Here is a 13717-nt window from a genome sequence, read left to right on the forward strand (position 1 = left end):
AATAAAGAATAGGTCTTTTCAGTCTGAAAAATACCCATGTTATTGAAAGGAAATATTTACTAAGCACATGAATTTATGAAGGAAAATGTTTTGCGATAGCACCCGGTGTGCCCAAGCCAAGGCTGGGAGCCCTAGGTGCTGGGCCATTTACAGAAAGTTCAGGTAGTAGAGGATATAAATGATGCTATCAGCCAGAAACAAAAATACCCATTTCTGTAATGTGTATGATCAAAGTGACTGTGAATGAAACAGGAACACAGCTGTGAAGCGCTTTCTTAAGGACGTTAATACCCAGTTGGGCAGAACCCAATTTCAGCAGACACAACAACAAAAACAACAGATATTGGAGCATTTTGAGAGTGCCATTTTCACAGAGAAAAAACTGGAGCATTTTATGAGGGAGACAGCTGAGGTTCCGAAGCTGTACAGAGATTAATTTGGATATAAGAAGCCCCAGCCTGCCCTTGCTCAACTGAGCAGAAGTGCTCTGTCAAGCGCAAAGGAAGCAAACATTGACACCCTCTTAATTCCTATTACTTGTCTTTTTTTTTTTTTAGCTTCCTTTCAGCTGCTTCTTTTTCTGTGTGTCTTTATTAGGAATAGCAATGCTGTCCTTCCTCACATTCATGTCAGCCAAAATCTGGAGAGCCCAGGGCTTTTTTTTTTTTTTTTTTTTTTTTTCCCCCACCCTTCTTCAATGGCTTAAAGCAAATAAAATCCACCTGTGTGATGGTATGTGCTCTAAGTGACCCTACTTGAATAGATCTCCAGATGGTCTCCAGAGGCTCCTTCCAACCTCAGCCCACCAGCATGCTCCTCCAAGTGACACACGCCTATCAGGACATTACATTACAGGCTGAATGTATCAGAAACACATTACAGGCTGAAAAGCACTAAAATACTCATGATGGTGGAAGGACAGCGGTTATGGAGCAGATCATCTGGTAGCTTTGAAGGAGGAACAGTGTTTGGGATATTCAGTTTGCAAAGCCATGGGCTTGTCCCACCAGGACGACAAGCCCAGTACCCTTCCCTGTTCTGCAAAATGCATCTTACCCGAGTCCCATAACCTTCCCTTGGCAGAGCTCAAGCAAGATCCTTACACACAGCCTGTGCTCGAGGTTTTTCCACTTTGTTCCTCAGTTAAGCAGGAGATACTATTCAGGGTCTGTTATGCAACAGAAAGCAGCTTTTATTTTAGGGAATGTTTTGATGTTATTACTCATTACTTTTTCAGGAGGAAAAGTTACTATTTCCCACAAACACAGTCATCCTAAATTACCTTGCTCGCTACTACACTTGTCATGCTGAAGAAAGATTATTTTATTGACTTCAGACAAACACTCACCAACCTCATGTTTGCTGGGAAAAGCGATACGGATTTGATTTCGTGATTCATGCTAGCATACTCGCAGTTTTGCAATATTTTTCCCTCTTCAAAACCAACATGATATATTTTTCTAAAATCCCAATCCCTCAAGTCACACAGTAATTAAATTTACATTGTCTTCAATTTATTTGGAAATTAACCTCATTCCCACAGAGAAAAGAGATTGTGCTTTACCTCCCACTCAGTTTTATACGCCTTACTGCCTTGTGCAATTCTCTCTGCCTCTATCAAATGAGAAATTCCTGAAAAATGCACCCCAAAAATGTTCTTCTAATAGACAAATCCTATGATGTTGCAGGTCACGCTGTGTCTTCTGCAAAGACAAGAGAACACTTCCAAGAATAAAATTAGCCTGACAATAAAGCAAACATCAACAGGTTGCCTTTACACGCTACAAAAAGAAAGCCCAACTTTCCTGGATCCTTTGGAATACCACTGCGCTTCCACCTTGGGAAACAAATGGAAGGAGTTGGATCATGGGAGCGAATATAACCTGTGTTACAATGGGATATACAGACTACCACATAGATTGTACATGTACAAATATACATTTGAAGTCAAGCTCATCCAGATGACAACAAAAGGCATGCGAAAACCAGTTTCCAAGAACCTGCTGGGGTAATCTGGATTAATCCATGGCCAAAACTATTTTAGATACTAAACCAATGTGCAGAAGGCAATCAGCTATATCAGTAGCATAGAGACTCTCAAAGAAATCACCAAGATAGTTAAAATGCTTTCAAATTCAGCCAAGCTGTAGATATTTAGATTGTAACCAACATACTTAATTACAGGAACGTAGTCAAACAAAATGATGTATGAATGCCTTCTGCAGATCCCAAACTCTGCCACGGAGCACTTGGACATCTACATTGATTTGCAGTAAAAATAAAACTGTTCTGTGAAGCCAGAGAGCAACCTCAGCAGGGCAAACTCCCATTGCAGGCACAGGGCTTGGTAGGACCACGCGCCACCAACCCCATGCCAGAGCATGGAAGTGAAGTGACACTGTGTGCCACGCACCCATAGGTATTTAAAATAACAACGTACACGAGGCAGGAACAATAAGTCAAAACTTTCAAACCTTCTTCCATGAACGCACAAGTATTAAACTAGTTTTCAGCTAGGCTGGTGCCCCAGAAAATGTTTCCAGCACTTAGAAAAGCCAAATGCTAATCGCTGTCCTGGAGGTTACACTGGGGCTGCAGGATTAGTCATCGCTGGAAACCAGTCGTGGTTGTTCTTATTTTCCTCTCCCACTGCTTTTTCTGATCTGCGGCTGATGCAGTGGGAGCATTCGCAATGTTTTCTCACAAATTCGGCTTATAAACACAAAAGAACAAAAACACTTAAGAATAGCTCACAGCTCTCTACTCCTACATCCTGCAGCAGAGTAGGGACCCAAAGCCTCTTTAGACAACTTAAATCAATCCTTTAGAGGATTAGGATGAAAAAAATGCCTCTTTTTCTCCCTTTTTTCCCCCCACTTGTGCATTTCTTAGTCAAATAGGCTGCGGTCAGAAATGGAGATACCAAAAAGCAAGAAAAAATTGCGGTTCTCATAATCTGATGTTCTAATTAGAAGCCGGGAAGAGAAAAAGAACATAGGAAGCAGATCCTGCAATGATCTACTAATTCTGCAGATCCAGAATGTTTTGGATAATTTAGGTAAGCCTGAAAGAACCTGGCTGCCAGGTCCCCAGTCTTTAAGCGAGCTCTTAAGCAAAACGTCCGTGTTTCCTGGGTCGCTTGACCAGCTCCCCTGCTCTGCAGCGCAGAGTTGGGGGTCCCTCCTGCGGCCTCGCTGCCGGGCAGTCACAGATCAGACGTGAAATCTGACGGCTGAAGGACCACCCAGAGCTTCCCTGGAAGGAGAAACACAAGGGGAAACTGCTAATCGCTTATAGCATCAATAAAATACTAAACACTGAAGAATGGGCATTTCCAGACTCGCGTTGTTTGGAGCTATGAATAATTAGGAAAGGGAAAACCCTCAAGTATTTTCACTAAGCAGTTCCATTCTGTTGCTCCAATGTAGGACCTATCATGACATCTGCTTTGAGAACATCTGGCTTCACTCTAAGTATCGGATTTTACTAGGTCTATCTTCTGGATACAGACAGGCCTTATCAAACAAACATGCCATCGGGCACTCCGAAACCAAGCAGCACCTGCAGAACCACCTTGCTTGCAGAAATCACCCCCCAACAGCAAGCTCCACACAGCACATCCCACAAAAACCCATCAACTGAATCACGTTTCAAATGGAAGCCCCTATCATGTTAAGAGTACCTGGCAGTGCTGGTGGGTTTTTAAGATGCACCATTCAACGCTGACCACATCTCTGGAAGATGTAGATATTCCATACTACTTAAATGTAAACATAGGTATACATTTTGATATGTAACTTTAGGCACTCTGGATGGAACATCTCAATCACAATTAATAATGTACACTCGAGCAGTAGCCAACGCTTTGCACTAGTTCCACCCAAGCACGGTAAGGGCTGGGACCACAGCTATAGCCCGTCCATGTGCAAGCTGGCGTGATAAGGAGGACTTCTGCAGAAGTCACCATGTAGCTTCAGGGAGAATCTGCTCTTTAATTTAACAAATTGTAAGATGTTTTGAATCAGTAGCATATGTTTGCTATTTTCTAAGTGAACTTCTTTCTATATTTAGGCAGTTAACTACAGTTTCCTAAGTTGCCTTCACTAGCCAAACTTCATACAACACTGCCTGGGAAAGCTGAAATGGACAAAATCATCATCTAGGTGAGCAAGACAGCGAATACTTGGCCACTACAATGACATATCAGAGCTGAACTACTAAATGTAATATTTAAGTAAGGTTTTTGCTGTCTAAACAGAAGAGTGGTTCATATGATCATAAATCCTTTCTGATTTCCAAAACCTATTTAACTGTATGTGGTCTCACATTAATTTTATTAGCATTCTCCCAAACTCTTTAGGCAAGCTCTAGAACATTTCTCTTTTTCTTCTCAAAACAATAGCTTATTTACATATTTACAGAAGAACAAGACTCCTCTTTCCCCCCGCAAATCCCGATTAGCTGCCAGACATTACGTCTGAGCGCAACCCCCCCAGTCTCCCAACAAACTGCTATGATGGAAATGTGTGAAAGTAGTTTTGTTCCAACTTTGCCTCCTGGGAACGCAGGCTCATAAGCATTCAATTAAAAACAATTTTTTCTGATCAAGATGTGTTGTAGTTTCACATGCTAATGTGGCAGAATGTGTCTAGATCATGTCTATGATAATTTTTTTCTTTTTCTTTTTTTTAACTAGAGTGGGAGAAATAAAGGCTATTATATATAGAAAAAAAAGTAGCTCTTGCAATTTCTTCCCTTTCAATTCTTTTATTATTTATTTATTTATTTATTGCATGAGAATGTGATGTTTTGACAGCCTGTGCTATTTTGCTCTATTTGGGTCAGATCACCTGGGGGATAGTGCCTGGGAAGATAATATTTGGATTAGCAAGAAAAATTCTAATCCAAAAAGTCTTTTAAAGAATTCTGCAAGGCAAACAAAACGACAAAACGCTCTGTGGCCATCTGCCTGCAACGCCGATTTTTAAAGCCAGAAGGAGCCACTTTGACCAGCCAGTTTGACACAAGCCATCGGAATTCCCTCAACTCCTTCCTCCTGCAAGTGCAATAGCTGTGGCCGGACTTGGCCATATCTTTTAGGAAAATATGCAATCTCAATTTAAAAATTCCAGTCTTGGGAAACGCAGAACGTTGTTAAACTATTCCAACGATTAATCACCCATCATGTCAAAAGAAGGAACTTCAATTTTCAGCTATTGCAAGGCATTACCCTTTCACCCATTGAACTGAAGTGCCCCTTAATAGACCATGCCTTTACCTTCAGCTTCCTGTAGCATTTCAGAACAAATTCCTAGCAATGCCCAGGACTTTTCAGAGTAAATGCCACCTAAACGGCTTACCCCAAAAACACAGCTCTCTGGAAATGCACCTTGCTGATCTGCATCATGTTCAGATTGCTGCTTTTTGATAACAGCAATTCTTTTCATTCCTCACTGCTTCCTCCCCAAGCCATCCTCAGTACATATTTTAAATAGAGTAAGAGCAAAGAAGTAACCCCTAAGGGTTTCCACTAGATATACCCCCCTTCCTTGATGATCAGCCAGTTAAAGTGTATTTTGAGACCTACCAGATAGATAATTTTTTACCCACTGAATACCCACAGCATTGATTTTATATCTCACTGGGTTCTTGATCAATTGCTATGCGACATGAAGACAAATAATTTGTAATAGAATTACTCTTAAAAAATCCCCCTCTGCCAAGTCTCTCAACATTGAGCGTAAAACAATCCTCCTTTAATTAAGAAAAACCCTTCAACAAAATTACCAACAGCTGATGAAAAATTACAAATAAAAAGCAATAAAACATTAAGCTGTAAGAATTTAGCAGGCCTCTGACAAAAATTGGGAATTGTTTGGGATTTATTTTTTAAACTATTGAAAATAATTAAAGGATCTGGATTACAGGGATACATTGGTGCACAGCACAGCCCATCAGAAAGCCTCGTGTTCTGACCAAGGTCAGGGTGTGAGCCCATACAGAACCTCCTGAGAGGAAGCTTGGGGATAAGGGTTTGCATCTTAAATTACACTCTGCTCTACAGAAATCCAGTGCTCTGATACTAGCAAACAACCAGCATCCTCAAAGAGATGGCAGGGGAGCTTAACTCGCTCTCTGTCCCTTGGCCCATTTTTGCTCTTCATTGCTTTTATTCTCTTAATTAGTTAAATTCTGTTAAGTTAATTAGTTAAATTCTGCTAGCTGTTTGATTTACCTACAACACAAGTGTAAATTGCACAAATTACAAGTACTGAAATCAAGTAATGCCACAGCAACCAGTAACACTCTTGAAAGGTGGAAATAAAATAACAAATATTAATCTCCTTGGGGGAAAAAAAAAGGATCATTTTGGAGTCTTAAAGTGAAACACCAGTAATTTGAAAGATGAAGTCTGCAGGTGACTACGTTAAGAGTTGTGGCAACCCCTTAGATAAGGCTTAGGTTGGAGGTGCAAGCGGCACGCGGGGCTCGGGTCATCTGTGCTCCAGACAAACCTCCTCCTGCATATCCCACAGTCCTCCTGTCACAGAACAGAAACTCCACCATTCAACCTACTTACTGCACTGTACCACACACAAAAGCGACTTTCAAAACAAATTGAATCTTGAATCAGAGCTTTCCACGCAGGAAGATTTTGCTAATTGTGGCAAGAAGGCAGGATCTCCAACATCTACATGAGAAGTTGGAGGAATAACAACATACGCTCCGATAAAAAGGAAAACTTCCAAATTTTCCAAATTTCCCAACCCTTAATTCTACACCGCGATAGTGCCATGATAGCGACATTCCTGAACCGGCACCGATTCAGGTCTCCTCTGCCTTCTGGCTTGGCGCGATGCAGAGGAGTGCGGGAAGGAAAGGGCTCTGCAGGACCTGCCTCCTTCACCAGACGACACTTTTAGAGACAAGGTACAGACCCTTATTGAATTTTTTTTTACAGCAAGCAAAAAAAATTTTTTAAAAAAACACCCAAACAACTCCACTTATACCAGTATTTGCCAAAAAGGAATATCATTTATTTTAGGGAGATACTTAAATCTACCAAGATTTTTAGGCATTGAAGAACTATCAATTTTGTGAAGAAAAAGAAAATTTATTTTTAACTGTTAAGTACCACCCCAAGAATAAGTGTTTTTTCAGTGATATATGAAGCTATTTCTCTATTGTAAGAGGCGCAAACTCTGCCATTTTCCTTATTCCACTTCTAATGTTAGGGCATAAGCAAGAATACTCATAAAAAGTAAAAGAGCAGCAAACTATGGGTAGGAACATTAAGACTTTAAAACCTTTTAGAGAAGGTCCAGCTACCATATCACAAATTATTTTGCTTCTTTAACAGATATTTCTTGAATTATCTAGCAACAAAGCAAGAATTTGAGTAGTTTCTCTATCTGTTGAGCCTAGAGCTTCATTTCTACAAATGGTTTGGATACAGAATAAACAGGACATGGGCACTTCAGGCATAATTCTCCTACAGAGGAAGATTTTGTCACCTCTGGAAATCGTTTCTCTTTGATCTGCCCACGTCCATTCAGTTCAAGGTCTTTTGCTTTCACTCCGAAATGGATGAAAGGCGCCTTACCCAACCCTGCTCCATCCTGCAGATTTGTCTGCAAAAGCTACTGAAGGGCTGATACCACATAGAGACTTTTTCATTTAAATATGGTCAGATGAAAATGATATCACTCATCTTGTTGATTCCTCACAGCCGCCTTATAACAGAACACAGCTCCATTCCACATTTTCATCCTGTCCCACATCCTAGAAAATTATAACCATTTATGGCTGATATTTGAAGTTTTATGAAAAAAAATCATACTAGTTTCATATTAATAAATCAGCTTCATACTAATATTTTGACTTCCAAAATAGCAATGCTATAGGAAGCAACTGATAACTGTTAAGCAAAAATATCAGTTTTGCTGATTTATCAATACTGCTCTGATTCTCCTAAGCAATGAACAACTTCTGGAGCTTAACCCATAGGAGATGACACTTAGAATATGTAAGGAGAAATATATGCTCTTTCCTACTTGGAACAAGCGGGAAATATCAGAATTGGTACCAACTATTTTCAGAAGTAGCAAGTAACCCTGAGTGCTTGAACTGGCAGTGGAGAAGGACCAGATCTCAGCAGGCTGAGGGATTTCTTCAAGACATATCTCAGTCCTGTATTTTCTGAGCTAACCCATGTAAGGCCGATGAGTTGTTAAAATCTCTTTTATTTTTTGATTTAAAATCGCTTTTATTTTTATTTTATGGTGGGACTTTTACATTAACTGCTTAAAAAACGAATGCAAAGAAATGCTCACACCACACAAATCCATCTGAGGCAATCCCAGATAAATGACGTGCTTCTCCGTTCACAAATCCACGCAAAATTCACTTAATGTTCAACAATAAATATTCCTGCTTTGTACTTCTCCCCAGCTTCCCTTTGGAGACCAACACCTAAAAACACGAGTCAGATACACAAATATTTCATTTGCCCCTGCTGACAGCGCTTGGCCACCTTTCCTGTCTGTGCTCAATCCACAATCCACATCCTGACATGGGACGTTATTAAGGAATAACGGACCTGCAGAATGAGGCATCCACACGGATTTGACATCGTGTTCCTTTGTCTCTCTTTTTGGGGCAAAAAGCATAATTCAACTGAATCCATGCAGTTTGACTGTTCTGCTCTATTGCTCCCCAAATGTGTTTACTCCATTTACCAGGCGCAGTGAAAATGTATTCCTGCTTTCACACGACCAGTGTCAAGCTGGCTACGAAAATAAATTTGTCCTTAACTTGTTCAGCATCCCAAAGCAGACGGGGGCTGGGGAGCCACCTTGGCTAGCGGGTGAACTGAGCCAGATTCATTCACAAATAGCATTTCCCAGGATTGACTGAAACTCAAAGAGATTTAGAAAGGGGATGTGACTGGGCATTAAAACCTTGCTGTTCACAGTTAATTCAGGGTGGGTATTCAGCTGCATACAAGAAAAAATAAAAAAACTTTTCCTTTTTTTTTTTTTTGACAGTTCAATTATGCCACTATATTGAAGTACCTAGACTTAGGTAGCTGAGTTTGCTGAACAGACTGGAAGGTTTCCCAAGTCACTTCCCAAGTCATATAATTCCAGAACAGAACAAAACCTGCTAATAAAAACTGCTCCCTGTATATTTTCCTGCATAGCAATTTTCATGTAAACAACCCTGCATGTAATAATAATCTTCTTTTATCTCATAAAAGCACAGCTTTTAAAGCAAACTAGAGAGATTAAAATCTGCCGGGCTGAAATATTTTAATATATCTCAAGTGATGCACAGCTCAAGAATAATAGCTATAAATTATGGCTCTATCTATGAAAATAAATCCGTGTACTACACTTAATCAGCAATGCTATTTTTCTCACCATCTTCATTTTTTTTTCTTAATTCTAAACTGGTTAAAAATCTAAGTTGCTGCCAGAGATTTGTATTTATTTTAAATAGCATTAATTTTGTGAGGGAGATGCTGCACAAATTGTGCAAGTTAAGAATCTGAAGCTTCCCCCACCTCCTCACAAAGGGCAATTTTAAAAAACGCAGCTACCCAATTCAGCCATCACTTACTGTTTGCAAGAAAAAGCTGACTGTGCTGAGAGCCAATTTCATGGTAATTTCTATTCTGCATGTGCTTTTATAACCCTGTGGTAAAACCATATTGCGTGCACGCTCAGCACCTTCTGCCACTTGGACCCCCATCAAATCTAGCAAAATCATCTCGAGCGATCAGCAGGGATGCTGAAAACACCCTTGTCGCATGGGGCATCGCAAGGGTTTGAGGCAAGATGTTGGAAACGCTCCTTCTGTGACTGGGAACTGCCTTTTCCTTCGGTTTCTTCTTGCCACCTGTGTGAGCCCTGGTCCAAACCACGCACCCCAGCGGCTGCACCATCCAGCTTTCTGAAAGATGGAATATCTCATCCTCCAGGGACGCTTTTGCCAAGTAATGTTGTAGCGCTTCCGCAGTAGAGTTACCAAAACTACGTGTCAACAAGCTGGAATAACTTAGCCTCTCCCTTTATGTCTCCAGTATATCATTCCTACATGAGTAACATTCCTTCTTGGATGCAAGTCCTGTGCTCACTGTCTTCATTATTATTATTATTCACTATCATTATTCACATTATTCATGACTTTTGGAATTTTAGGGTTTTCCTCAATTTAATGCTGCACCAAATGAACCCAGAGGACGGCTCTGAGGCAACTAGATTTTCATCTCCCGGGAGTGCAACTCCCCATCATTCTGCACTACTATAAAATTTCTTTTGTACGGAAAGAGCTAGTTCAGCTCACATGCCATATTTTCTTCCCCCGACAATCAAGCTGGTTTTACTTATGTTTACTGTGTGGTCTGTTCCCATTGCATGCTGGCTTCACTGGGAAGCTACATTTCCACTCTGGATGCTTTCCATCTTCTGGTTAATTTTGTCATGCAATTTTTAACTTGTTTCCTTAAAACTGCTAGCATATTGGTTAAAACATTAAATTATCCACAGCATCAATAGCGAAATAGTAAAAGTTGCATTTTTCTTAGAGCAAAATCCTTGGAGAAAACATTTGGGTAATGTAAGTCAAATTTATTTTTAAATTCCTGCTATTTTATGATTTCTGAGCAGCATCTATAATTCTACATCAGGAACAATGATTATATAGGGTTATTTTGTGCTGATGGATTATCACTATTGTTCTGAATAATCAGAACTGATAAAGCATGTACTAAAAAAAAAAAAAAAAAAGGGCAGTTGTCTAACTTATCACTAAGTACCGTGCCGATTTATGAATTTGAGGGAAAAAGTCCTATAGTTCCCATAGTGACATATATATGGTGCTACTGTAACAACGTGTCAGGGAAGCATCAGAGGGCAACTTATGTCTCTGCAGCAACTGCAGGAAAACTGCATTAGTGTCTGCACTGCACAGTTCTTAAGTCACATCTTGGGGAAAAGGTTAATATATTTTGATCCCAACACAGAAAGCAGTGAAAACTTCCAAAGGCCACCCATTAATTCCATAAGGTGAGCTCAACAAAAGTATGTAGAACTGAAAAAAAAAAAAAAAAAGAAGATGAAATCCCCATTTCCACCGCATTTTTAGGACACACAACACGGACACCTCACAGATGCAAACCGTCCCCTTTAGCCGTTCCGCGGTTTGCGTCCGTCGGCTCCAAGCATGCAAAGAGCAGTCCCGGGGCATGCAGCATGCAGTAAAGGGAGAGCAGAGGTTAATAACCTGGAAGCATAGGATCTGAGAATGTGAGAGCAAGTTAAAGACAAGAGCTCCTCTCCACTGTCACTGAGGCTCGAGAAGCAATGCTGCAGCGTCGAGCAGTGCGAGGGGGGGAAATACAGTTTGTCCAAGACATAGACATATCTCCGCAAGTGGCGGCAGGTATAACTGAAAGACAAGGGTAAAGGGAGAAAAAACAGAGAGAGAGAGAGAGGCATTTTCCTTTAGGAAAGCTAATGCAATCGAACGTCTGTGTGGCAAGACCCGTTCGCTGGTGGCATACACAGATCTGGTCAGGACTGCAAAGGCATTTTGCCAAACCTCACTCATTAGAGACACCAGTAACTGCATTTTGTTTTGGTGGTTGATAGCATTTAGGAGCATTGTTACCTCTCTCAATATACCATGAAAACATAAATGTACGCGTCTGGACCTGATTTAAAATGTTTCCCTTTAAAAATTTAACTGACTCATCAAAACCTGACACGTCACTTTAGGGGGAAAAATAGTCATATGCAATTAGGGCTTTCTGTGAAATGCTCTGCCACCTACAACACTCCCCTCTACACTGTCCCAGAAGTTAATTCCAATTCTTAAACCAATGTGCTCGGTCACAACAGAGTTGCAACTCTTCAGACCTGGTCAGCTCCCTCACGACGAAGCTTTTGCAATCGTTTTCACGGAAAAGCTCTGGAGTAACTGCAAAAATATGTAACTTCCATACTCACTAACACTGAATACTCTTGAGTAAGAGACCTTATTGGCACTGACACACAGGATGTCTTCCCACACACAGTGTAACAGAGAATAAACTAACCGGAGCCGTTGATTGTTCAATCAGTGCCATGATTGTTCCATCCTGGGTGCACCCAGTGAAGCCCCAACCCAAGACTTCATCACCACCTTGCTCCTGCTTTCACTTCAGGTTTGATACAAGTGCTTACCTTTGCTCTGAACCTGGAGAAACACACAGCCCTTTTTGGTAGTTCATTGGCAGATCTTTTCCATATATAAACATGTATGCTTAATTTATGTTTAATTGATCTTCTCAATCTCTTCTCAAACGTCTCACAGACACAAAGCCCCCAAAGCAGACTCAGTCCCAGGCATGTGAGGATGATGATGGGAAGGGCACTCAAGAGGAGGAGAGGACACCCAGAAGCCTCGTGGTGGGACAGCTCAGGAAGCAGCGGCGCCTGTCCCGGCTACCACCTCCCTCCCAGGGCTTCAAGTAACGAGGGCAGGATCAGCCCTGTATTTAGAGTTGAACTTGTTTACTCAAAGGCGTGATTTTAAACTGATGCCAACAGCAACCCAAACCCCAAACCATCTTTATTATCTCACACCACCGCCACGTAACCAGGATAGCTTACTTTGAATGACAGAGGAAGGATTTCCACTATTAAAAAACCCAAGCTAAATCCAAATAAAAACAAGGCTTAACTCACTCAGGAGATATGCAGATTTAAGTTAATCATGGATCATGAGTTTGAAAGAAGACTTATTTTGTACGCCAGAAATTAATGTTCTGGCAGCTATTACAGCTATAGTTAAATATAATGGAATTTTTTGCTTCCAGAGCATTTCACTGGGCATACTACTTTTCCTTTAGAGCAAAAGACAATCTTTAACTACTACAGTACCAAAGAGTTTGAGAAGAAAAGATTACAGAAAATTAAGATGAAATTTGGTAGATGGTGTGTGTGCACATGCATATTTGTGCACATATATAATATGAATATATAAAAATATGCATGCACCTGCACACTATTTATATTTTCTGTTCACCTTGAGGACTTCAGCTCATACTTTACTAAAATACCACTCCAGAAAAAGAATAGATGATTTCTTTCTTATAAAGGTTACCCTTTACAAGCGGTAAGACCCGATCAATATTTGGAGTTTTTGACTTCTGGTAACAAAATAGCAAAAGCAACACAGAAAATGCTCATTTGAGAACCCCGAAGGCAGCATCTGACAAAACATGTAAAAACGGGTGCCTATACCATATAAAAACATACCTAAAAAAAAAGGGGGGGGGCTATAATAGACAGCACAGAGAACCTGAGGCCCATGGACAGACCTGTTAACTACCTTGTCAAGTACCTACTCACGTCATCTTTCTACTGGAGTTTCTGGCAACTGTGAAAATCTTTCCTGCCCTGACGCTGGCGTTTTGTAAGCTTGCCTAGAGGCAAGGGGATGGCAGGGAGAACAGCTTAGCACTGCTGGGCAAACGCAGCAAAAACAGGGAGAGGAACAGACACAAGATAACAGATACCTCAGAAACCCTCAGCATGTATTTCAGGCTAAACAGAAGCATCTCCAGACTACATTAAAATACTATAGGATTTTAAAATATGTATCTCTCTACATATACGTATGTACACTCTCACCCTCAATATACCTGCATACCTGTACTATTGTGCGTGAA

The 13717-nt window shown here is 40.7% G+C and overlaps 1 protein-coding gene across 2 annotated transcripts in view; it reads right to left on the minus strand.

Annotated features, from left to right (window-relative positions):
* Positions 1-13717, minus strand: part of DYM (dymeclin) — a 187103-nt gene that overhangs the window by 63290 nt on the left and 110096 nt on the right. Inside the window, exon 14 of one of the 2 annotated variants that reach the window (XM_088527844.1) lies at positions 11287-11451. The exons of the other annotated variant lie outside the window; for it this stretch is intronic. Within the exon in view, the coding sequence (XP_088383970.1) occupies positions 11287-11451 (165 nt within the window). The remainder of the gene's footprint in view (positions 1-11286; positions 11452-13717) is intronic. 2 annotated transcript variants of the gene reach the window in all.

This window comes from Tinamus guttatus, unplaced genomic scaffold (assembly GCF_059628265.1).
Source record: "Tinamus guttatus ecotype Peru unplaced genomic scaffold, ASM5962826v1 Tinamus_guttatus_pri_ptg000293l, whole genome shotgun sequence".
In the NCBI taxonomy this organism is placed as follows: Eukaryota; Metazoa; Chordata; class Aves; order Tinamiformes; family Tinamidae; genus Tinamus; species Tinamus guttatus.